General features: G+C 40.8%; 1 protein-coding gene across 2 annotated transcripts in view; it reads right to left on the bottom strand.

Annotated features, from left to right (window-relative positions):
• SLC28A2 (solute carrier family 28 member 2) overlaps nt 1–23,390 on the bottom strand; it is a 31,394-nt gene extending 8,004 nt beyond the window's left edge. Inside the window, exons 1-16 of one of the 2 annotated variants that reach the window (XM_004609801.2) lie at nt 23,313–23,390; nt 23,080–23,168; nt 15,071–15,162; nt 13,501–13,684; nt 11,331–11,472; nt 9,954–10,067; nt 9,490–9,567; nt 8,846–8,926; nt 8,351–8,431; nt 4,897–5,022; nt 4,692–4,822; nt 4,122–4,290; nt 3,746–3,943; nt 2,736–2,817; nt 443–541; nt 167–278 (exon numbers count right to left, since the gene is read on the bottom strand). In XM_004609801.2, the coding sequence (XP_004609858.2) occupies nt 167–278; nt 443–541; nt 2,736–2,817; nt 3,746–3,943; nt 4,122–4,290; nt 4,692–4,822; nt 4,897–5,022; nt 8,351–8,431; nt 8,846–8,926; nt 9,490–9,567; nt 9,954–10,067; nt 11,331–11,472; nt 13,501–13,684; nt 15,071–15,162; nt 23,080–23,168; nt 23,313–23,390 (1,856 nt within the window). The remainder of the gene's footprint in view (nt 1–166; nt 279–442; nt 542–2,735; nt 2,818–3,745; nt 3,944–4,121; nt 4,291–4,691; nt 4,823–4,896; nt 5,023–8,350; nt 8,432–8,845; nt 8,927–9,489; nt 9,568–9,953; nt 10,068–11,330; nt 11,473–13,500; nt 13,685–15,070; nt 15,163–23,079; nt 23,169–23,312) is intronic. The other variant, XM_055132495.1, reaches the window with a different exon arrangement.
• Nucleotides 23,391–23,730: the final 340 nt, after the last annotated feature.

Here is a 23,730-nt window from a genome sequence, read left to right as displayed (position 1 = left end):
GAGGGTGCATGTTATAACAGAAAATAACATATATTTAAACTTCATACATGTACATCTCCTTTCTCTTATCCTCGGTGTCCAAATGACTGGCCACAAGGTTTCCCCTGCCCCAAAAGTGGAGTGTGGAGTATCAGATGGAGAATCAGGGATCCCAGCATTCACTCACCTCCGAAAGAGCTCTTGGCAGCACACATAGCTCTCGTAGGTTTTATTGGAGAAAGTTGTATTTAGGAAGGAGACACAGTCAGTTTCAGCTCCTCTGGGAACATAGAGAATTCCTAGATAAGGATGAGAGAAATACTCTTAGTTCTCTAGATGCAATCAAGAGGTAATCAAGACAGGAGTCTTTCCTGCGAGACACATATTAGGCCAATATTCTAAGAGAAACCTTATTAGGATCAAGCTAAGTCACTTTCATCAGGAGACCACCTGATGCACTTACCTGCCACACAGGCACTAATAAGGGACACACAAGCCCCTGTCAAGAGGGCACTGATTACAACCTTGGACAAGTCACTCTTCCGATGAGGCACCATTGAGGCTGCAGACAACAAAGCAAAAGTGTTTACAATCAAATACATTTAGAAGAATACAGAGGTGCAAAACTGAGGTGAACAGCACCCATTCCCCAGAAGCTGGCTAGTGTTTTTCTAGGAACTGTGTCACTGAAGAATCACCACATCCAACTATTCCTCAGGAACACTTCCCAAGTGGTACTGGGTCAAGCAATGCTCTGAGTTACTCCAGGCAGGTACAATACCAGGGTGTTCACCAGATAAGATCTTCACTCTTCCCCATCCCTTTTTTTCATTGAATCACCACATTACATAGTTGCAACGTTGTTCATGATTAGGTTTTAGTCAAACAATGTTCCAATACCCACACCTTTACCAGTGTACATTTCTCACCACCAATGACCCCGAATTTCCCTCCCCTACCAGCCTGTCTCTTCTCACTCTCTCTCCCCCCACCCCTCTCTCCTTTTATGCACTGTGGTTTGTAATAAAGGTACTGAAAGGTTATCAGGTATATTATTTTACCAGCTTTCAGCACTCAGTTCTTATCCCAAGTGATCATTTCCAGCCATCATTGCCATAGTTCCCAGCTGCATTCCCCCTCCTGCTTTGTGGCAAGCTTCCAAACACAGACTAGTTCTCCTGGCCCTTTCTATACTCTCTTGGTATTAGTCTTGTACTATTTTTTTTATATCCCACAAACGAGTGCAATCTTTCTATATCTGTCCCTCTCTCTCTGATTAATTTCACTCAACATGATACTCCTCATGTCCAAGGATCTTAACTCTTAAATCTAGACCACAATTAGACTATTTTGAGCTTAAGGGATTGGAAGGGCAACATCCACTTAAGCCTTAGCCACAGGATGCCTGAGCCCTTACTACAGAGCAGTTACACTATTAGAATCTAGTCAGACAGCAACTTTAGACATTACAAACAAATATCTAACAGAAGGGGAAAAGATAAACTACACTGATTAACATTTACATTGTTTTTAGCAGTTACCAAATCATTGAATGATTTTTCCCTAAAATATAACTATCACAACATAATGGCAGCACTGAGTTGTATTTGTTTTGGTTTGGTTTTGGTGATCCCTCTGTGCTCAAGGCGCTGGGAATCTAACGCAGCTTGGCCTTGTGCAAGGTGAGAGCCTTACTCTAGCCCCTGATCTGTAGCTCTTCTTGCATAGTACCTTTAACTTGATTCTTACAAACTTAGAATCTGCTATAGTGATTCTCCCTGCCACAGGCCTCAAAAAAATTTTTGTTTTCTTATATTACTTCCTCCCTCAGCACTCATATTTAGTAACATCTTCAGCAGTCTAAATGTAGCTTTGAAAAAATAAATAAATAAATAAATGTAGCTTTGTCTGTTTCAAATCTTATTCTTCCCACTCTTAATGACATGATTTTTTTTTTTTTTGCTTTTTGGGTCACACCTGGTGATGCACAGGGGTCCCTCCTGGCTTATGCACTCAGGGGTCCCTCCTGGCTCATGCACTCAGGAATCACTCCGGGCTGTGCTCAGGGGACCATGTAGGATGCTGGGAATCGAACCTGGGTCGGTCACGTGCAAGGCAAAAGCCCTACCCGCTGTGCTATCACTCCAGCCCAATGACATGAAACTTTTAACCCAACACTTTATCTTACTAAATTCATGCCTGATGATGTGTCTGCTGCTTTTAGTTGTTTTTTCATTTCTTGTGCAACTCCTACATCTATTGAAGAACCTGGAAGCAGCAAGCAGTCTAATTTTTTTTTTTTTTGCTTTTTGGGTCACTCCTGGCTCTACACTCAGGAATTACTCCTGGCAGTGCTCAGGGGACCATATGGGATGCTGGGAATCGAACCCGGGTCGGCCACATGCAAGGCAAACGCCCTACCTGCTGTGCTATTGCTCCAGCCCCAAGCAGTCTAATTTTTAAAATGACCTCTACTACTAAGTAAAAAATCTTTACTTATTTATACTCTATACCCCATCTATTGGCAAAATTTAAATCATATCATTACTAATTAACCAGAAGTTGAAACTGTACACTCTCCTGGACTTCACACACAGCCAACAGCATAGTTGTCTGCAGATTTACTGCTGCCTGAGAAGGCCTATTGAACACAAACTTCTCTATCAGGGCCCAGCTTGTAAGAAAAACATGTGCTCAGGAATACCAACTTCAAAATATAGAATCTGCGCATTAGGAAAGTGGGGAAATGAACTCACTCAAGCCCCCGAGTGTGATTCCTATGGAACTAAGATTGGCAAACCCACAGAGTGAAAATGTTGCGATGACTTCAGCTCTCACCTAGGAAAAACAAAAATAAATAAGTAAATGAATTTAGTTTTGTGTGTACAGTCCTATAATAAGAGTAGAAAGTTATATTTAGAAGGGGTGGAATGATAGTACGATAGTATAGTGTGTAGGGTGCTTGCCTTGCAAATAATGCCAGTTTGATCCCCAGCATGCAATTTGGTCCCTGAGCACAGAGCCAGAACTAAGCCCTTAGCACTGCCAGGTTTGACCACAGTACCAAAAAAAGGAAAGAGGTTTACATTTAGAACCCAAGATTCTTGTCCACACTGCTCTAATGTCTGTGTCAAGGAAGCACAGAAAGAAGCACATTCTGAGTAATGATAGAGATAAAGATGTGGAGCCATCATGGGCCTCTTCATACAACAATAGTCCCTTTGTTGAAGTGTGGGAATAAGACTTGAGCATGAGGAGATCAGAAAGCCTATGATTGAGAGTGGAGAGAGACAGAGGGGAAACTTTAACTTTTGCAATGTCAAGTTAATACATGAAGAAGGGGGTTTGGGGCAATACCAGAGCGTGCTCAGGAATTTTTGCTGGTGGTTCCAGGATCAAACTGAATTCAGCCATAAGCAAGGCAAGCACCTTAATCCCTATACTATCTCTCTAATCCCAGACGGATATTTAGACCATCATAAGAAGTGTCTTCCTTGGACTACCCCAACTATAAAGATCCAGCAATTATAGAGAAATTGGGTGTATGTGGCAGGAGGGAAATGTATGGGAAGTGGGGGGTGTGTGTTGGGGGTAAGGGTTGTACAATAAACACAGACCTCAAGGCAGCTGGCTCTAGGCTAAGGACACTATTAGGCTTGCTTTGTAGTTAGGACTGGCCAGTAGTAAGGTGTCTGTAGGTATGAAACAAACATTTGCGTAACACTTTCTGTCTGCACAGGGACTGTTTTTCTGGATGGTCACTTACAGAAATCCACTGCTTCTGACCGTTGAGCCACTCTTCTATTCCAGAAAGACGTCTATTCTTGTATTCAGATAGTTTCTGATAGGCCACAAACTCATTGGTGAAGAACTTGATCCCCACCAACTCAGCTACCATTGGGCAGTCCGCCCAGTCTACACCCATCATGAAAACCAGGGGCCTTAAGATGTAGGAGCAGATGACCTGTGTGAAAGACATAGCCCACAAAAATGAAGAACATAAAACCCAGGCCAGGAGCTTCTCTGCACCCTGTCTTTGCCCCTCCCCCCCCTCTCCTATCCTTGTGGGTCAGGAGGACATGTACAGTTCAAGGTCTACTTAAACACACCCAGAAATCAGCCCAACAAATGTAATCCTTTACCTGGAAAGTCAGTCCCTCAATGTCTACCAATTGCCCCAGCCAGGAGAGGGCAGCATTGATGAAGGCCAACACAGCCAAAAAGGCAATAAGATTGGCTGCTACGTTAGCAGCAAGGCCTATAGCATCTGAGGCTCCATTGCTGGCAGCTTCCAGGATATTCTTTTCCTGCCTGTGGGAGTTGGACACAGAAGAAGAATATGTTGTCTTCAGTAGGTCTCAGTTCCTACAAGAGGAAAAATCCTATTGTTCCCGTGGTGCAGGAGTTCAAAAAGGCACAAAGTGAGGTTCCTTAATGGCCCTTGGCAGAAATGATGCAAAGAGTGTCATAATTAATTACCATTAAGTTGCACAGACAACAAGAGCAGTATCACATGCAGAGACATCACATGCAGAGATTGAGGTGGATGAGGGATTCAGTGAAAGAAGCAAATCAACATGATTAGTTAGAGGCAGGCAAAAGAGGATATGGAATCAGATTATACTTTCTCTAGGAATCTTAGTTTTGCCACCTTTTTTACTTTTTTACTGTGACTTCTGAAGCTCCCAAATTCTCTGGCTCATTGGACTCACCCACGAGGTAGTTTTACCCCCTCCTTATTCTTGAACTTGGACTCCTCTACTTCTGGATATACCAGCTTTGATAAGGCGAGAGCAGAAGGGGCAGCCATCACAGAGGCAGAAATCAAGGATGACGCATCAACCTGAAAGTCCAGCCTTGGGATCAGTAACTGTGGGGCCCCAACTCCCTCACCTCTGGAGTTATAGTTATACTCACCCCAAAGGATATGAAGGCTCCCAACACAGTGCCAGAAATGGTGGCAAAACCTCCTGTCATAACTGCATGGATTTCAGAGAGTGTCATGTCTGCCAAATATGGCCTGATGAGCAGAGGTGCCTCCGTCTATAAACAGGAAGTATGTCAGATCAAAGAGGGTATAACTTCCTCAACCAAGAGTGCCCCCCTCCCCCATGGATGCCAGCATACAGCTCTCCAGTGAGACCATCCTCCCAGACCCAAGCCCTCCTCCCAAGTCTGGAACCAATCACATTCTGCCTGACACTGTTTGCATCTGTGTTCTTTTATGGTTTTTTCCTTTCTTTTCTTTTCTTTTCTTTTTTTTTTTTGTTTTTGTTGTTGTTTTTGGGTCACACCTGGCAAAGCTCAGGGGTTATTCCTGAGTCTGTACTCAGGAACTGCTGTTGGTGGTACTCAGGGAACAATACGGGGTGCCAGGGATTGAACTCAGTAGTCCATGTGCAAGGCAACTCACTATACTATCACTATGTTCCCTCATGTTTCTTTTATATATTTAAAATCTTAATTTTTATTATGCTTACTTTGGGGAACCTTCCCCATCAATGCTCAGAATTGTGGGGCTACTCCAGGCTATTCTTCATGCCTGATAGTTCAGTACTCTTACCAAGCAATGCAAGGAGCCTTCACCCTGGGTGCTAAGGGCCATGAGGGCCAAGCCCAGAAGCACCAGGGCAGGGAAAGGCCATGAAGTGCTGAACATCAAACTGGTGGTCTTGCGTATGCAAGTATATGCACCACACCTTTGAGATATTTCCTGGCCTTTTAATTATTTTTGTTTTCTCAGTGGTGCTCAGGTAATGTTCAGCCCATAATCGGGGGTCTGCTCCCATGGGTGCTTGGGGTTGCTCCTGGCAGTACCTGGAGGACCAATACCAGGAATTGGATCTGGGCCTCCAACAGTCAAAGCTCGCATGCTGGAGCCTTCAAGATCGCTCTTCAAGATAGCAACGCTTCCAGCAATCTTCCAGTCTCTGCTCAGCGGGAGAATGAGCTGAAGTGCTAAGAGCATGTTTTTCAAACTGCTATGTGATCCTCTGAGCACAGCACTAATCTCCAAGAACAAAGCCAGAATAGGCCTGAGCACTATAGGTGTGTCCCACTGGCCAAAACAAACAAACAAACAACAACAACAAAAAGAAAACCCAAAATCTATTGAAGAGTACTGGTATATATTTCTTCTACATGTTCTCAATGTTTAAACCTTTACATTTAAGAAATGACCTTATGGGGGCCGAAGCGATAGTACAGCGGGTAGGGCGTTTGCCTTGCACGTGGCCGACCCGGGTTCGATCCCGGCATCCCATATGGTCCCCCAAGCACTGCCAGGAGTAATTCCTGAGTGCAAAGCCAGGAGTAACCCCTGAGCATCTCTGGGTGTGACCCAAAAAGCAAAAAAAAAAAAAATGACCTTATGGAATATGGTGCACTTACTGAGTGCATATTAATTGCTTTAAAATCACTCATTAAATAAATTGCAGATAGATGACTAAGCACAGGGTTAACAAAATAATCATAGGAGCTGGAACGATAGCACAGCGGGTAGGGCATTTGCCTTGCACGTGGCTGACCCGGGTTCGATTCCCAGCATCCCATATGGTCCCCTGAGCACTGCCAGGAGTAATTCCTGAGTGCAGAGCCAGGAGTAACCCCTGTGCATTGCCAAGTGTGACCCAAAAAGCAAAAAAAAAAAAAGCAAAAACAAAAAAAATCATAAGGAATAATATTTGTGGGTCTGGGAAGATGGCTCAAAGTGCTGGAGCACAGGCATTGCATGGGGGAGGCATGGGTTTGAGTTCTAAAGCACTACTGAAAGTGATCCTTGAGTACAGAGCTGGAAATAATCCCTGAGAACAGAAGGATATGGCCCAAAAGCCCGAAGAGAGAGAAAAAGAGAGAATGTTATAAAGTTATAAAGATCCAGCTATAAAAATTATATGTAAGTAGCAATCTAAAATATTGGTGCTGACCATTAAAAAGGGACCCTTGTTAGCCTGGGGCCCACCCAAGCAGAGCCCCTGGCAGCCGCTTGCTTCCACAATCCAAAAGCACTACCATGCCCCTGGTCTGATTCCACTGTCTCAGGACAGACCTACCCGAGATATAATCAGCTGAAAATTTGGGTATGCGGGTTTTGTGACTGAAATCTCCAAGGCTTTCTTGGAGTCAGGATGGGTTACCTCCCCCTACTTCCCTGGAAGGCTCGAGCAGTAATATCCATACCCCAAAGCTGCCACTCAGTTAAAACGCTACTCCAGCATTACCATCCCAATAGAAATTCTCTGAACAAGTATGATGACCTTTTAATACCTGTAGTGCAAACCATAATGCACAAAAATAGAGGAAGGCTGGGGGTGGGGGGTATGGCGTTGGGGGAGGGAAATGGAAGACATTGGTGGTGGAAAATGTACACTGATGGAGGGATGGGTATTGGATCACTGTATGACTGAAACGCAATCATGAACAGCTTTTGGTCTATCTCACGAATAACTCAATAAAAAATTCTTTTTAAAAAAGTAATGTGAAGTTCATGTCTGCTTCAGTCAGCTTAATCAGTGGCTGAATAAATAGCAATAGACCTACATTAAAAATAAATAATCATAAAAATGGGATCCTCTGTGTTCCTAGATGCTAAGGATATTAATAAGAATAATTCAAAATTCCTGTCCTTCGTAACTTATAGCTTAGCAGAGGAAGCTAAGCTGATTATGTGTAATTACAGCAGAATGTAGAGTGCTATGGTAACAATATGCAGAAGTATTCTGAGAACATGTCACAAGCAGTTAATCACATAAGGCCTCCAGAAGGAATGACTCCTTGGCAATATAACAAGTCATTGTCCTTAACTTTGAGCTGATCATTCACAGCACATATTGAGCACCTACTTTGTACTGACAAATGCATCGCACAATTTTGGGGGGTAGGAGAGTTGGTGTTATTCCTAAGCTTTGCCTCCTTGAAAACAAAGGTCACAGGGAGAAATCAGAATAGACAGCAAGCAGCATTCAGAGCCCCTGGAGAGTAAGATTTCCCATAAATTCTTATGTAATAAATTTTATCAATGACTAAATATCTCAAATTAAGTTGGCTCAGGTAAGTATTAGTAGGCATGAAAAATGAAAGTAACGAGCTGAAGTTCAGGCTGGATATAAAGCTCAGCCATAGAGTATTCGGTCTTTGCATGGGTGATGTCCTGGGTTTGATACCTGACACTGAAAACAAATTAAAAAAAAAAACTTTAAAAAGAAGAAGAAACAAAAATCTGAGTTCTCTTTGTGTTTCTGAGTTTTCTTTAATCATTGGCTGACTGTGCACTCTTCATTTGTCTGATTTTCAGCAAGGACTCATATTTCTCTGTTTTCTGCCACATGCTCTGCTCCCCAGAGAGAAGACCAGAAGGCTTCAGGGAACTTACCATACCCACAAAGATGTTTCCTGCCACAGCCAAGGTCTCTGTGGCAGTAGTGCCCATGGTGATTTGCAAAAACCAGGCAACCTAAAGAGACACAAAGATTTAAGTCATTAACAGTCACAGGAAAATTAAAGAGTCCTTGGTAAAACCTCTCCTTCACATTACTAGTAAGGAAACTGAGACCCAGAGCACTATTGTGGCAAACCAGAGGCCATAAAGTAAGTTATCACCAAGGCTGGATCAGAACTCAGACTTGTTAGCATCCAGAACAAGTACATAAAAGCTCAGAGGAAAATGATTTTCTCTTCTACTTCTCAGCCTGCCGAGGACCTGTACCTAATTAATGGTCTGATATTAGGCATTCTTGAAAGAATTTGCTTCTTCTCATGCTCTAAATGCTACACATCTGCATTTCCCTAAAGAAGTGTGATCTTCATGTCTCTTGACAGATCACAAGATGAAGGCCCATCTTCCAACCGGTAGAGAAGAATGACTCACCTTCTGAATTACCCACTGCACAAGGCCCAGGTAGTAGAGAATTGACATCACACATCCAAAGAAAATGATAATTGGTAAGGACTGTAAAGAGAGTGATGGGAAAAAAAGCTGAGACCTCACAGTGAATGCAATCACATACTCGGGGCATACTGGGGTTTGGGTTTTAGTCCTCTAAATTAGGCTTCAGTATCCCAAGAGAAACTAATACAATGTAGACAATCAGGGGCTTTTTAAACACAAATAAGTTTAGGGATATATTTAAAATATAGAGAAAATCAGTATTAATCCACAATAAGTTATTCTCCAATTCTTCTTCCCCAAGTCCACTATCATTCCAACATCAAGGTGAAAATGATAATTCTATATTTTTTCTTTTATAGGTCCTGGGGGAATTACTCTGTTTTACAACTCCCCTAAGATTGACTTCATTTCTTTTTTTTTTTTCTTTTTAGGTCACACCCAGCAATGCACAGGGGTTACTCCTGGCTCTGCACTCAGGAATTACTCCTGGTGGTGCTCAGGGGACCATATGGGATGCTGGGAATCGAAACTGGGTCGGCTGCGTGCAAGGCAAACGCCCTACCCGCTGTGCTATCGCTCCAGCCCCAGATTGACTTCATTTCTGCCCATAAAATAAATATGACCTGAAAAGCAAAGACATCCTGGACCAGCACATCGCCAAAGACAAAACTGGAGCCTTCCACAGTGTAGCTCAGGAAAATCTGGAGACAAAAAGAGAAAGAAAGAATGAACGAATGAACGAACAAAAAAGAAAGAAAGAAAATAAGAAAGAATCAAGTCAGAAAGGACACAAGGAAAAATGGAACCATCCACATACGTAATAAGGGCCTCCAACAGCAACTAGGTTGGCCTCCTAAGGAGAGCCTGAGAACAGGCTATCCACCTGAGAGGTTCATTAAATAACAGAGTATTCAGCAATAGTCCTCTTATTCATATGCTTAATGTACCCCAGTACACTCTGCTTTCCCACCAGATCTCCCATCACAGTCTGAATTAACAAGATGTAGTCATTCTTTTCATCCTTCCCCCAAGCCTCCTTTCTCTGGGGATGTAAAAGAACAGAATTATCATATTTAACTTCTCATACCTGAACCTGCTCTCCCAGCCATTGAAATGCATTAAATCCAGCATCAGTTCTAATGACCAAAATTCCAAAGGCAAACTGAAGACCCAGGCCCCAAAGCACTGTCCTCCAGGATACCTGTAACCAGTAAGAATAGTATAGAGCAGTATTTCATGGACTATCAAAATATTTAAAACAATTGTTAATATACCCAATAAAAAGCTATTGACAACAACACAATAGTAGTAGAAAACTTTAACACCCCCGTATTACTCCTGGATAGATCAACTAAGGCAAAAACTCAATAAGGAAACAAAATCCTTGAAGAAGAAATGAAATAGATGGGTCTAAAAGCCACATAAAGGCTCTCTGTTCCTCAAAATGTTGAATATACATTATTATGTAAGGCACATGTGATATTCTCCAAGATAGACCCTAAGCTAGATCACAAAACATACCACCATAAAACCAAGAAGATAGAAATTGTAGTAACTATCCTCTTATGCCATGGTGCTTTAAAGCTGGAAATTAATTCACAAACAGAACTGATGGGACAAGTCAAACACTTGAAAATTAAACACAAAATGAATCAAAAGGATTTTCTGGGTTAAAAAAGGGGGGCATTAAAACAGAATCTCTGGGGAAAAAAATAAAGATATATAATGAGATCAACAACTGGCCAAAGGCAACAAAACTGGATAATTGGTCTACAGAACTGTGCTTACTTAGGGTAGAGAGGTGAATGGGAGAGCCCTATGGGATATCAGAGGAGGGACACTGATGATGAGTACAGTGTTAGAACTATATGTGCATAAAATTATTATTAATGATATTCTAAATAATGATGCTTCAATAAAAAAATGAGCAGGGGGACAAGAGCATTATTCCAAAATCTGTTTAAAAATATGGGTATATAAGGACTCTTCCTGGGATATTTACAATAAATCTAGGTTAAGATGGAGTGGAAGTAGAGAAAACAAGACATTAATATGTGAGAGCCATATTTGTCCATCAGCTTTCTATAACTATTCCTACAAATTTGATGGTATACATATATACATGTATGTGTCATAAACCAAATCTTTAATATTATATGTGCAATAGAAGCTTATCCTCTAGTGAATTCTATTTTCTTCCCTTCTTTATTTTGTTTCTTTACACTGCCTCAGATTCACAAAATTAATACCAAAACTCTTTATTGATCAGAATATATAGTTTTAAAAGGGCCCCTGAGAACTTAAAAACTTAGGTTAGGAGCATAACTGTCAAGAAAGCAGTTCCAGAAATTGTTAAGAACTTAGTGCTATGACCTGTTAATCAATACTTGATACATGTGGGCTTTAATTAGTAACATGTGGCCCCTGGTTGAGTACTCTGCCCAACCCGCATAATTAGACTCACTGCACTGTGGTGTTTGGAGCAGGCAAAGAGGATGAGAACAAACATGCAGATTCCTGCGAAGGAGATCAGCTGTTCTGGCCTTCGAGCTGTGTCCAGAGCCAACCACAGGATAAGGCCAATCAAAGCAACTCCTGCGAACACCCTGAGGAGGGAATGTCAAAATCATGGAATGAATTTAGTAATGAATAGAGACACACAGGTGGTTTAGAAGAGTAGCACAGCTATATATTCAAACCAGAGAGTCAACAACACTGACAACATGAGATGCAGACTATAAAAACCAACTTAGGGGGCTGGAGCAATAGCACAGCGGGTAGGGTGTTTGCCTTGCATGTGGCCGACCCGGGTTCGATTCCCAGCATCCCATATGGTCCCCTGAGCACCGCCAGGAATAATTTCTGAGTGCAGAACCAGAAGTAACCCCTGTGCATTGCCGGGTGTGATCCAAAAAGGAAAAAAAAAAAAACTTAAAAATGTAACCATGAAGGTGGCATGCTGGGGAGTGGGCGGAGGGGGAACCTAGGCACACTGGTGAAAGAAAGTTGACTATAGTGGTAGGACTGGTGCAAGAATACTTTATGTTTAAAATTCAACTATGAACTTTGTAAGTCACAGTTATTTAATAATTTTTTTAATTTAAAACCAAACAAAAACAATTTAAGAATTCACCCCAAGGATAAACTTTTCCTCCAGAAAAGACATTGATGGAGAGGAAACTGGGAATATTTCTGGTGGGAAATGTACACTAGTGAAGGGATGGGTGTTGGGACATTGTATGACTGAAACCCAATGACGAACAACTCTAAGTGTATCTCATAATGATTTGATTGAAAAGTAGCACTGTAGCACTGTCATCCCATTGTTCATCAATTTTCTCGAGCAGGTACCAGTAACGTCTCCATTGTGAGACTTGTTGTTACTGCTTCTGGCATATGGAATATGCACAGACTCTGCCGTGCAGGTGCAATACTCTCAGTAGCTTGCCAGAATCTCCAAGAGGGATGGAGGAATCGAGCCCAGGTTGGCCGTGTGCAAGGCAAATGCCCTACCTGTTGTGCTATCGCTCCAGTCCAATTGAAAAGTAAAAACATAAAATAAAGATTAAAAAATAAAAAGTATGCTTTGGCCCTCCACGGATCCCTGTGCAATTTCCAACCACTATTTACAAGAAAAACAATAAAGACTAAGCCACAAATCAACTGCCTCCACCCATAATTTTATGGTCCCTAATGTATCTAGCGAACTTGATCAATACATGAATGTTCTCCTCAGGCTTAAATGCTGGAGTCATTGTAGACCAAGGGAAAAGATTAGAAGGGCAATCACTGAGGAAAACAAAGCACATTGTCCATTCGTGGAGATAACAACAAAAGGCATTTCAGGAAAGTTTTCACTGTAAATTCATGTCTATTAAAGTAAATAAACTCTACTTAGAGAATCCACCTTCCTAACAAAGTCTGTCAGCTCTACCTCCTAATCCACACCAAATTTTGGTGTCTCTTCAAATTATTGCTGGTACAAATCTCATTAATACCTACTTTTCTGTGCATCCCGAGAAGACCAGACAGAGAAATAGGACTCTTTTATAAAAGTTATTTTCTCATTCCAAATCTGTGCTAAAAGGACACATGGCATTGCATAGTTAGATGATCTGTGACTGCTACAGAATGAGGCTCCATGAACGGTTCATTTGCTCTTAAACTCTAAGAAACTGCTCAAAACACCAGTTGAGAACAGAGAAATTCTGGGATTAGAGGTAGAAAAAAGCACAAGACGAGTCAGGGAAAAAGAGGGTTGATTGGCATTTGGCCTCAGCTACAAGTCTTCTCGTTGACTACTTTATAGAAAAGGAGAATATTTTTTTTCCTCATTTATGGCATGAGCACTGACAATAAATAGTCAGAAATACTGTCTAACACTTAATCCAGCCTGGTTGCTGCAAAATTGAGAGCATGGTACAGGAAACCAGATTGAAGTCCAGCACAAAGGAACATTTACCATCTACTCTGGACCTGGTTATGAAGAATGTAGGTGAGGATATGAAAGACACTGGAGGACTGTCAAAAGAGATCAAATGAGAAGGGAAGTTGACTGGGGTTTTGACACATTGTGGAACCAGAAAAATTGAAGGGCTATTTTATGCACCATTTCAACCAGTTATCTTACTCACCGTTTCATCCAAAGCTTCAGGCAGGAGTTTTTAAAGGGCTTCAGACAACTTGTTAATTTTTTACCAAAGAACCTTTTCAGATAGCGGTGAACCAGGACCAAGAGCACCAAACAGGTAAGGACAAACAAGGCCAGTGCCCTTTGGAAATCCAATATGCAGGCTGTCAGGAAGTAAGCAGCATAAGCTAAAGAGAGAAGGTACAGAGGAAGGGTCAGCAAAATAGTGCATCCAGGAGTACATGTTTTCATCAAGAACACCTGTCATTAAAAGCAAGAATCCTCCCCACTAACCTTGTCATCAATCCCCATTATTACACAGAGCCGAGACTCTCATGCCAAAACATGCTCACTGGCTCGTCTCAAGGATCTCCAGTGAGATTCAACTTGGTCTGAGCACTGTTATGTAGTCACTTGTCTCCTCCCTCCCTTCTATTTTATCTGATATATCCCTTGGGATGTACTGGATAAGCATCTGTCACGCATTCTTGAAAAATAATTTAACTTCAGTCATTTTAACCTTTTTATTGACCAAAACTATGTAAAGGGGCCACTAATAGAAAACATAGATATATGGTCCTCACTCCAGAGCTTTCTGACAACCCTAAATAAAACTTTAGTCACACCATCCATGTGTGTGTGCATATATATATACATATATATATACACACCTATGTAAATATATATTTAAATTATTGAATCACCATGAGATGCACAGTTACAAAGATGTTCATGATTAGGTTTTAGTCATACAATGTTCCAACACTGGAAATATATTTGAAATAGAGATTTGCTGTGTTTTTTAAAAATATTTTATTTCATTGATATTAGTGGTGGACTGGAGCGATAGCACAGTGGGTAGGGCGTTTGCCTTGTATGCAGCCGACCCAGGTTCGATTCCTCTGTCCCTCTCGGAGAGCCCGGCAAGCTACTGAGAGTATCCCGCCTGCATGGCAGAGCCCGGCAAGCTACCCATGGCGTATTCAATATGCCAAAAAACAATAACAAGTCTCACAATGGAGACGTTAGTGGTGCCTGCTCGAGCAAATTGATGAACAATGGGATAACAGTGCTACAGTGCTACAGATATTAGGGGTACAACAGCAAATAAGAATATAGGTTTCTCTCATAAAGATTGCAACAAATGTCTTATATTCAATCAAGACTGAAAAAGACAGAAACCTATATTCTTTGAAATATATATATCAAATAATATATATTTTACATATGTATTTTATAAATGTTTATGTATAATGTGTGTATTTGGGTTCCAGGGATTAAACTCAGAGCTTCCCCATATGTGAAACATACACTCTATCACTGAGCTACATTCCTAGCTTTAGTATATTTTAAGTAGTGGTTTATTGTCATATCTTACTTTTTCCTGGAGATGCAATTAAATAAATCATAGTTCTCATTACTACAAGCAATCAGAAGATCTGAACATCAAATAGCCCATTATTGATATCAGTTTAAGAGTGAGGTTTCTTTTCATCTAGTAATCATCTTGACATACAAGCTTAAGTTCCTAAAATGATTGTGTCTCTCCCATCCATGATTTCTTATCACCTCACCCGAACACAACAGGATCTGCAGAATCTTCTTGAACAAGCCAGCATGTGTTTTGTAGAAATTTCTTGCCCTGGTGAAAGGCTGTAGCTTCCTACTAACAAAAACCCAAAAGTTAAGATTTAAAAAATATGACACATCCCTCTTGTATCAATTCCTAGGAGTTAAAGATTATCTGGCTAGAGAAGAAATTTCTTTTGATGAATGAAGTAAATCATTTCTCCATGGGGTATTAGTGTCTGGGCAATGGCAAAAAGTCCAACCTTGCCTAGCAGCAATAAACTAGATTAACTCTCTTAGTCTGGACTAGCAATATTGTCTGTAATCTTGTTATGTCTTGTTAATCTATGTTATCTTGTCATAGAAATGGCCAACAGTACACATTGGGGAAACTCCAGAAACCTACTCCTACCCTGTTCTGGAGATGTCTTAACTAAAGATTGACTTAACTAAAGAGATTAAAGACCTATACAAATAAAATTAAAAAGCACTACTTTAATAAATAAAAGAGGACAGGAGGAAATAGAAACATAGCCCCTCCTCATGGATTGGGAAGATTAAGATCATCAAAATGGCAATCCTCCCCAAATACAGATTCAATGCAATCCCTGTAAGGATACTCATTACAGGGATTTTTTTTTTAAAGAAATAGATCAAAAACTTCTGAAATTCATACAGAACAACAACCACACACACACACTCACACAAAGCCAAAACAATAAAAACAAACAAACAAACAACAACAACATACACACATACACACAGCCAAAACAATCCTCAGGAAAAAGAAGATAAGAGACATCACTTTCTCCAAATTCAAACTGTACTACAAAGCAGTAGTAATTAAAACAGTGTGGTAATGGAATAAAGACAGACCCATGATCGATGGAATAGAATTTAAAATTTAAGAGACAGACCCTTAAGTATAAGGTCAGTTAATCTTTGATAAAGGAGCAAAAAAAAAAGTGAAGAGGAACAAATCCTCTTTAATATGTGATGTGGAAAAAACTGGTCATCCGTATGCATAAAAACAATAATAATAACTCGGACTTTTTTCTAATGCCATGCAGAAAAGTCAAAACAAAATGCATTGAATACCTCAATATCAGACCTAAATCCATAAGGTACACAGAAGGAAAGCACAGACATAATCCTTCGTGACACTGAAGCACTGAAGTTAGAGGCATCTTTAAGGATGAAATGCCATGGACTGGGCAAGCAGAAATAAAGATAAATAAATGGGACTACAAAAACAGCCTACAGACTGGAAAAAATTATTTGTCCACCACTCATCCAATAAAGAGTTAATATCCAAGATATATAAAACAAGATATATATATAGTAGAACTTTACAAGAAAAAAAAGCATCCAACCCCATCAAAAAATAGAGAGAACAGATGAACAGAAACTTCCTCAAAAAAGAAATATAAGTGGCCATAAGGTATATGGAAAAAATACTCTATATTCTAACCACCAGGGAAATGCAAATCAAAACAATGATATATCACCTCGCATCACAGAGACTGGCATTATCAAAAAGAACAACTATATAAAAATATATATGATTTTATAGTTATATTATTTTATATTTTTTAAACTATATTTTATATAGTTTATATTATTTTTATATAGTTTATATATAGGGACCCAGGGATGGATGGAGGCTGAGATGAAGGATGAATTGAGTACCTGGCACCAGGCAACATGTACAGAACATGATCCTAGTGGCTCTCCTGATGGGATCACTGGTGCCACAACAAAGCATGTACTCTCCAGCACACTGCATCAAAGTGTGTGCAACCAGAGATAAGGGAGAGACTTTTTTATGGCAAATGGGAGGTAACATAAAGGCACAGTTGAGGGTCCTGAACACTATATACATTTCTTTTAACTTTTTTAAATTTTTAAAAACTAATTTTTTAATTGAAACTGAGATAGCTGCTTACAAAGCTGTTCATGACTAGGTTTCAGTTACACATTGTTCCAGCACCCACCCCTCCCCAGTGTACATATCCCAGCACCAGTGTCCCCATTTAAAAAAGAGTACTCAGGGCTGGAGTGATAGTACAGTGGGTAGGGCATTTGCCTTGTATGTGGCCAACCCGGGTTTGATCTCCGGCATCCCACATGGTCCCCCAAGTGATGCCAGGAGTGCAGAGTCAGGAGTAACCCTTAAGCATTGCCAGGTGTGACCCAGAAAGCAAAAAAATTTTTAAAAAATTTAAATTTACAAAAATAAAATAAAAGAGCTGTCTAAGAAAACAAGGGTCAGGAGGATTAGGTCATGGTTGGAAGTCTGTCTCAAGTTTGCTTGGGGAGAGACAGCTGGGATAGAGAAGGAAACACTGTGACAGTGATGGCTAGAGGGATCGCTCTGGAAGGGAGATGTGTGCTTAAAGCGGATAAAGGACCAAACAGGATGGCCTCTTAGTATCTGTATTGCAAACCATAATGCCCCAAAGTAGAGAGTAAGAAGAAAAGTGCCTGCCATAGAAGCAGGCAGGGGTGTGGGGGTGGTGGGAGGGATACCGGGGACATTGATGGTGGGAAATGTACACTAGTGGAGGGATGGGTGTTGGAACATTTTATACTGAAACTAGATCATGAAAGCTTTGTAACTTTGTATATCATGATGTTCAAAAAAAAAAAATTAAGGGCTGGAGCAATATCACAGCAAGTAGGGCATTTGCCTTGCATGTGGCCGACCCGGGTTCGATTCCCAGCATCCCATATGGTCCCCTGAGCACTGCCAGGGGTGATTCCTGAGTGCAGAGCCAGGAGTAATCCCTGTGCATTGCCGGGTGTGACCCAAAAAGCAAAAAATATTAAATGGAGTTTTCTAGAGAGTGGGGTGGGCAGGAGAAGACCTGTGGTCACTGGTGGAGGACCTGACACGGGAGCTGAAGTATTGTAAATCTGGAACACTTTTAATAGGAATGTAAATTCCTGGTGCCTAAAAAAAATTAAATTATTTTAAAGTAAATAAAAATTAGCACTGTAGCACTGTCACTGACATCCATTGTTCATAGATTTGTTCAAGCCGGCACCAGTAATGTCTACATTGTGAGACTTGTTGTTACGTTTTTGGCATAATGAATACGCCACGGGTAGTTTGTCAGCTTCTGCCGTGCAGGCAGGATGCTCTTGGTAGCTTGTCAGGCTCTCTGAGAGAGATGGAGGAATCAAACCCCGGCTGGCCATGTACAAGGCAAACACCCTACCCGTGTGCTAAAAATTAATAGAAATAATGTTTAAAGTTAATTTACAAATTAACAGATCATGGTTGGAGCTGAGAGGAGTGGGGAGACTCAAATACCAGTCTATAGGGTTGGGTACAGGAAATGAAGGGGAATCACTGAGGACTTTAACAAGGGAGTTCTGAGGCACACTTCAGGCACACCTATCTATGTGACTAGGATAGGTGTGAAGTAACAGAAATTTAAAAAATTATATAGCTGTTGTTAGAAAAAAGGAGGTCAAGAATTTTGTAGTCAAGTGGATGGGCATGAAAAGTTTCATGCTGAGTGAAATGAGTCAGAAAGAGAGAGACAGACATAGAAAGATTGCACTCATCTATGGTATATAGAATAACAGAGTGGGAGACTAACACTCAAGAACTGTAGAAATAAGTACCAGGAGGTTGACTCCATGGCTTCGAGGCTGGCCTCACGTTCCGGGGAAAGGTCAACTCAGAGAAGCGATCACCAACTACATTGTAGTCGAAGGCCATGTGGGGGAAGGGAGTTGCGGGCTGAATGAGGGCTAGAGACTGAGCACAGCGGCCACTCAACACCTTTATTGCAAACCACAACAGCTAATTAGAGAGAGAGAACAGAAGGGAATGCCTTGCCACAGTGGCAGGGTGGGGTGGGGGGGAGATGGGATTGGGGAGGGTGGGAGGGACACTGGGTTTACGGGTGGTAGAGAATGGGCACTGGTGAAGGGATGGGTTCCAAACTTTGTATGAGGGAAGTATAAGCACAAAAGTGTATAAATCTGTAACTGTACCCTCACGATGATTCTCTAATTAAAAATAAATAAATTAAAAAAAATTATATAGCTGTTAGGTTAAGAAAAATAGTAAAGTGGGCAGGACAGTTACCTTGCACATGGCCAACCAGAGTTCAATCCCCAGCAACCCATGTGACCCCCTGAGCCCCGCTAGGAGTGATCCCTGAGCACAGAGCCAGGAGTAACCCCTGAGAACTGCCATACCAAAAACATCAAAACACTATATAGCAGCTATTTGAACAGCTTAGCTAAAAGGAAATGGCATCCAAATCCCAGATTTTACTGTGGTTAATCAGAAAAAAATCAAATTACACATAAAAATATAGAAATTTGTCAAAAAGGGGCTGGAGAGATAGCAAAGCGGGTAGGGCGTTTGCCTTGCACGCGGCCGACCCGGGTTCAAATCCCAGCATCCCATACGGTCCCCTGAGCATGGTCAGGGGTAATTCCTGAGTGCAGAGCCAGGAGTAACCCCTGTGCATTGCCAGGTGTGACCCAAAAAGCAAAAAAAAAAAAAAAAATTGTCAAATGGAAAAATGTGAAATGTTCCTAGAAACACATTAAGGCATAATCTTGTATCTATATCTGTATAACTTTATGTCATCTGTATCATTTAAATTTCTCATATGAGGCGCTGCAGTAATAGAGTGTTTGCCTTGCATGCAGTCACCTGGGTTCAATCCCAGGCATCCCATGTGTTCCCCGCAGGACCACCAGGAGTAATCCTGAGTACAGAGTAACCCCTAAGCATCACAGGATGTGACCCAAAAAGCAAAAAATAAATTTAAAAAATTTCTCGTATAAGAAAATATAAAGTTAATTAAATCTGAGGGAACAAGACATTATCACCCATCAGAGAAGTCTAAGATGCCAACAATTTCACAAAATCAATCAATACCCTTTTAGAGAACAACTAACATTATCCTTCTTTAACTAACACTGAGGCTTGGGACAGGGAGAAATAGTAATCTGTACACTATCTGGTAAGTGGTATAGTTACTAGCTGCACAAGAAGCCAACTTGAAACCTTGGAGAGAGCTTACTGTTGCATAATTGTTTTAGCAGTTATTAAAATCTAAATAGTCTAAATTTATAACTTAGAAATAAAGGTTCAAAACAAGGATAATAAATACTCAAACTCATCACTTCCTAATGACTTTTGTTGCTAAACAAGTATTTAAGGTGATGTCTATGGTAGTGTGGGGGAACACCTCTAATGATGGGCTCCTTGCATCACTCCCAACACCTCGTTCAGTGACATCACACTGATGGACTGAAATTGGCCTGACAGTGTAGACTACAGGTACATGCTATAATGAAGGTTTTATTTATTATTTTCTTTAGAATAAGCAAACTATGATGCCTGGGCAAGTCTGTCCACTATATTTTTGTAAGTAAAATTTTATTAAACAATACCACTCTGCAAAAATACATGTTTTTAATTTTTTCAAATAAATATGTGTGGGGCCCCGGTTTTAATACCCAGGACAAAAAAAAAAACTTAAAAGACCACTAATACCATTTGTTGAATCTCATTGGTGGTTGCTTTCCTGATAATATGGTAGAGCTGAACAATAACAGCGGAAACTGTAGGGCCCACAAGGTCTAAAATATTTACATATAGTGCTGTATAGAAAAAGTTTGCCAGTTCATAGTCTCAGTCACCAAGGTGAACAAAAAAAAAAAAAAGTCAACCAATACTCAAAATTACTATTCCAGAGTCATGCATAAAATGAGATACATAAAGTAAGTGGAAAACAAAACTTTGAAGTAGTCATGTCCACAATTTTATTAGATGATATATGTGAATGTGTACATAAAAGTGAATTTCTGGAGAAGAAAACAGAATTAAACATATTAGGCCTTCTTTCACTGTGAGTTCTCTGAATTAATTATTAAAGAGAAAGCTAACAAAAATAACCCATTTTTGGCAGGAGCATCTTTGGATCATGGTTACACATTTCCTTAAGAAATTGATTTCTTATCTTCTCCTAGGCATCTAGATTATAAATATTCAGAACCTTGGTGGGAAAAAACGTGATTTCCTTTGCTCTTTTACTCAAAGTATACATTTAGCTAGTAATACTGCAACCACCACCATGAAACCACCTCCAGTTCTTAGCCCTGTTACATGTAGATGCTGAACGATGCCTTTCTTCTTCCTCCTCCCTTCTCTTTAACGTCCAGGAGTGTACACTTTCACTTTCTCCATTTCCCCTCATAATGCATCCTTCTCTACCTCTTCTAGTTTCCCTTTCTACCCACGCATCAATCTGCGTGATCCAGAAGAGCTTTTTTAAAATATATATGCATATATAGAAGATAGGTTAATTCATTTCTATGGCTTAATTTTATAATTTTGGGGGAAAAGGTTTAAAATTGGTACACACCCATTGCTGTGAAATTTTAATAAATTAATTACAAAACATTCTGTAGCATAGCAAGCACTCAAGAAATGGTCAATATTATTTTTGTGGTCAGTCCAATCAAAGCTAATATTTCTAAACTCCAATTATTAATGATACTGGGTGTATAAACAGAAAAAAGGGGCTCAGCAGCAGCTCAGGAGGTTCTATCTCTCCCCCGAAGCCCACGTTCGGTAGTCTCACGCCGCTTCCCCTATCTCCGGGAGGTTGATGGCGAAGGGCAGGCGAAGGAAGGAAAGAGGGCCAGGATGATTGGTCTCAGTTGCAGTTTATTTCATTCCCATCTCCATTCTCCTCTGATTCTCCTCCTGCTTCTTTTTCCCCCATGCTACTTCATTCTCCTTCTCGCTCTGGATCTGGATCTCAATCTAGCTTGTCTAGATGTGGCCCTCAAACCCCCAGCCCACTCTTCCAGCCTAGTTAAATCCCCAAGCATGAGGGGTCGGGGCTTACACATGCTTTGTTTGTGGTCACAATCAATAGGGTTAAAGTTCTTTCCTTCAGGGGATGCTTCTTCTAGGATAGATTCTCTTTCAGCAGGACGACCCGCCCAAGAGCAGAATCCCAAGGGTGTGTTTTTCCTCTCCTTGTCCAACTAGCATATAAGCATTCATAATATTAATCATTTTGTATAGACACAGTAAAAGATACATTAAGCTTATAGAATTGCTCTCCTGGGGTCATCTCGATCTCAGACTACAGTGCTCAGGCCAGATTAGTCTTTCCTATCCCTAGCAGGGTCCTAGTCTCATCGTTGCTTTTGGATCATAACAGCATTTGTCCATGATCAAACTTTTAACTTATAGTTAAGAATCGTGGCACTTTGGCCTAGCCCATATCGATGCCAGGGTAGCTCCCCTGGGCCCCTTCAGTCCCTCGTCGGGACCCTGCTTTTGGGGTGCTAGGAACTAAGGGCAACTGAGGCTTAAGTCAAGAAAGCAGATGCCGGGAATAAATAATATTCAAAGCCAATTAACTTCCAAGTAATAAAACATAATATTGACTATCTTCCTTTGTCCATACAAAAAGGAGACTGCTTTAGTAAACTATTCAAAAGACATAAAGAGAGAAGAAATACAACATTTCACTCATACATATAAAATCATAGATTTCTGAGGAATCTGACCTTACAAGTTAACAGAGTCTGATTAGGGGGAAAAGCTGATTAACTGGTTGGGGAAGAGAGCATAGAGAGGAGTTTACAGATAAACGCAGTGGAATGGAAATGCCTCGGGAGCACTGCAATAAACCTAAGCTTCCTGTGGCAAGGGGAACAGGACATACCAATGTTGTCTTAAAATGTTTAGAGATTATTACCAGATATACCTAAACTCCTTGTGGCAAGGGAGAAAGGACAAACCAATGATATCCTACAACTGGGTACATAATTCCATTCATATAGCAATTACATAAAAATATATGTGTGCAAATATTAACAGCATATGGATGAGTCTTCTCAATAAGATCCCACACACCCAGAAAATGAAGTTTGACCCCTTGTGAATCAACTAACCATACAAAGTCATTCCTTGGCTCTTCGATCCCAACTAACCCCATTCCAGATAGAACACCTGTACCTATGGTGATCAGGTGGCCCCAGTCCATCCCCAAGGCTGTTTCCTCGCTCTAGAGTTCTCCTGGTTTCCTCCAGATTTATACTGCCATCCTAGAAGCACAGGGAAAGTTGGTGTGAGTGATAACCTCCCCTCCCACTCCCCCGCCCAGAGATGACTGGATTAAGAACAGTCCCAGATCCTCCACTGAAGTCATCCAATACCCCACAAAATTGTATGGAAACCCCTAGAATTACCAAGATCTCTGCTCCAGGGTTCTCTATGCCCACCTTCATGGACATACCAATGGACTCACTTCCAGTTGTTTGCTCCATCTGCTATTGTCCTTGATGAAAAACAAGGGCACAGTTGTAAAGAACAGTCATTCTAAAACAAAAAGCTGGGGATAAGTCATAGAGAGCCTCTGGAGAATCTTTCACATATTTTTGCAGGAAAAGCAGAGTCAGGATTAAGTGAGGTGTGCCCTCCCCCCAAAAAAATAACACCCACAAAAATAAATTAAAATAGAATTAAAAATAGAAAATTAGAATATTGGAAGCATAATTTTATATGATAAATAATGAGAATTGAGACTTCTATTTCCCATGATGAATAGCTAGAAAAGATGCAAACCGAAAAGAGACATAAAGAGCAGAAAGAATTCAAATAAATTTA

This window comes from Sorex araneus, chromosome 3, assembly GCF_027595985.1.
Source record: "Sorex araneus isolate mSorAra2 chromosome 3, mSorAra2.pri, whole genome shotgun sequence".
NCBI lineage: Eukaryota > Metazoa > Chordata > Mammalia > Eulipotyphla > Soricidae > Sorex > Sorex araneus.
The sequence above is the reverse complement of the archived record's forward strand: the minus strand, read 5'-3'. Positions and strand labels throughout refer to the sequence as shown.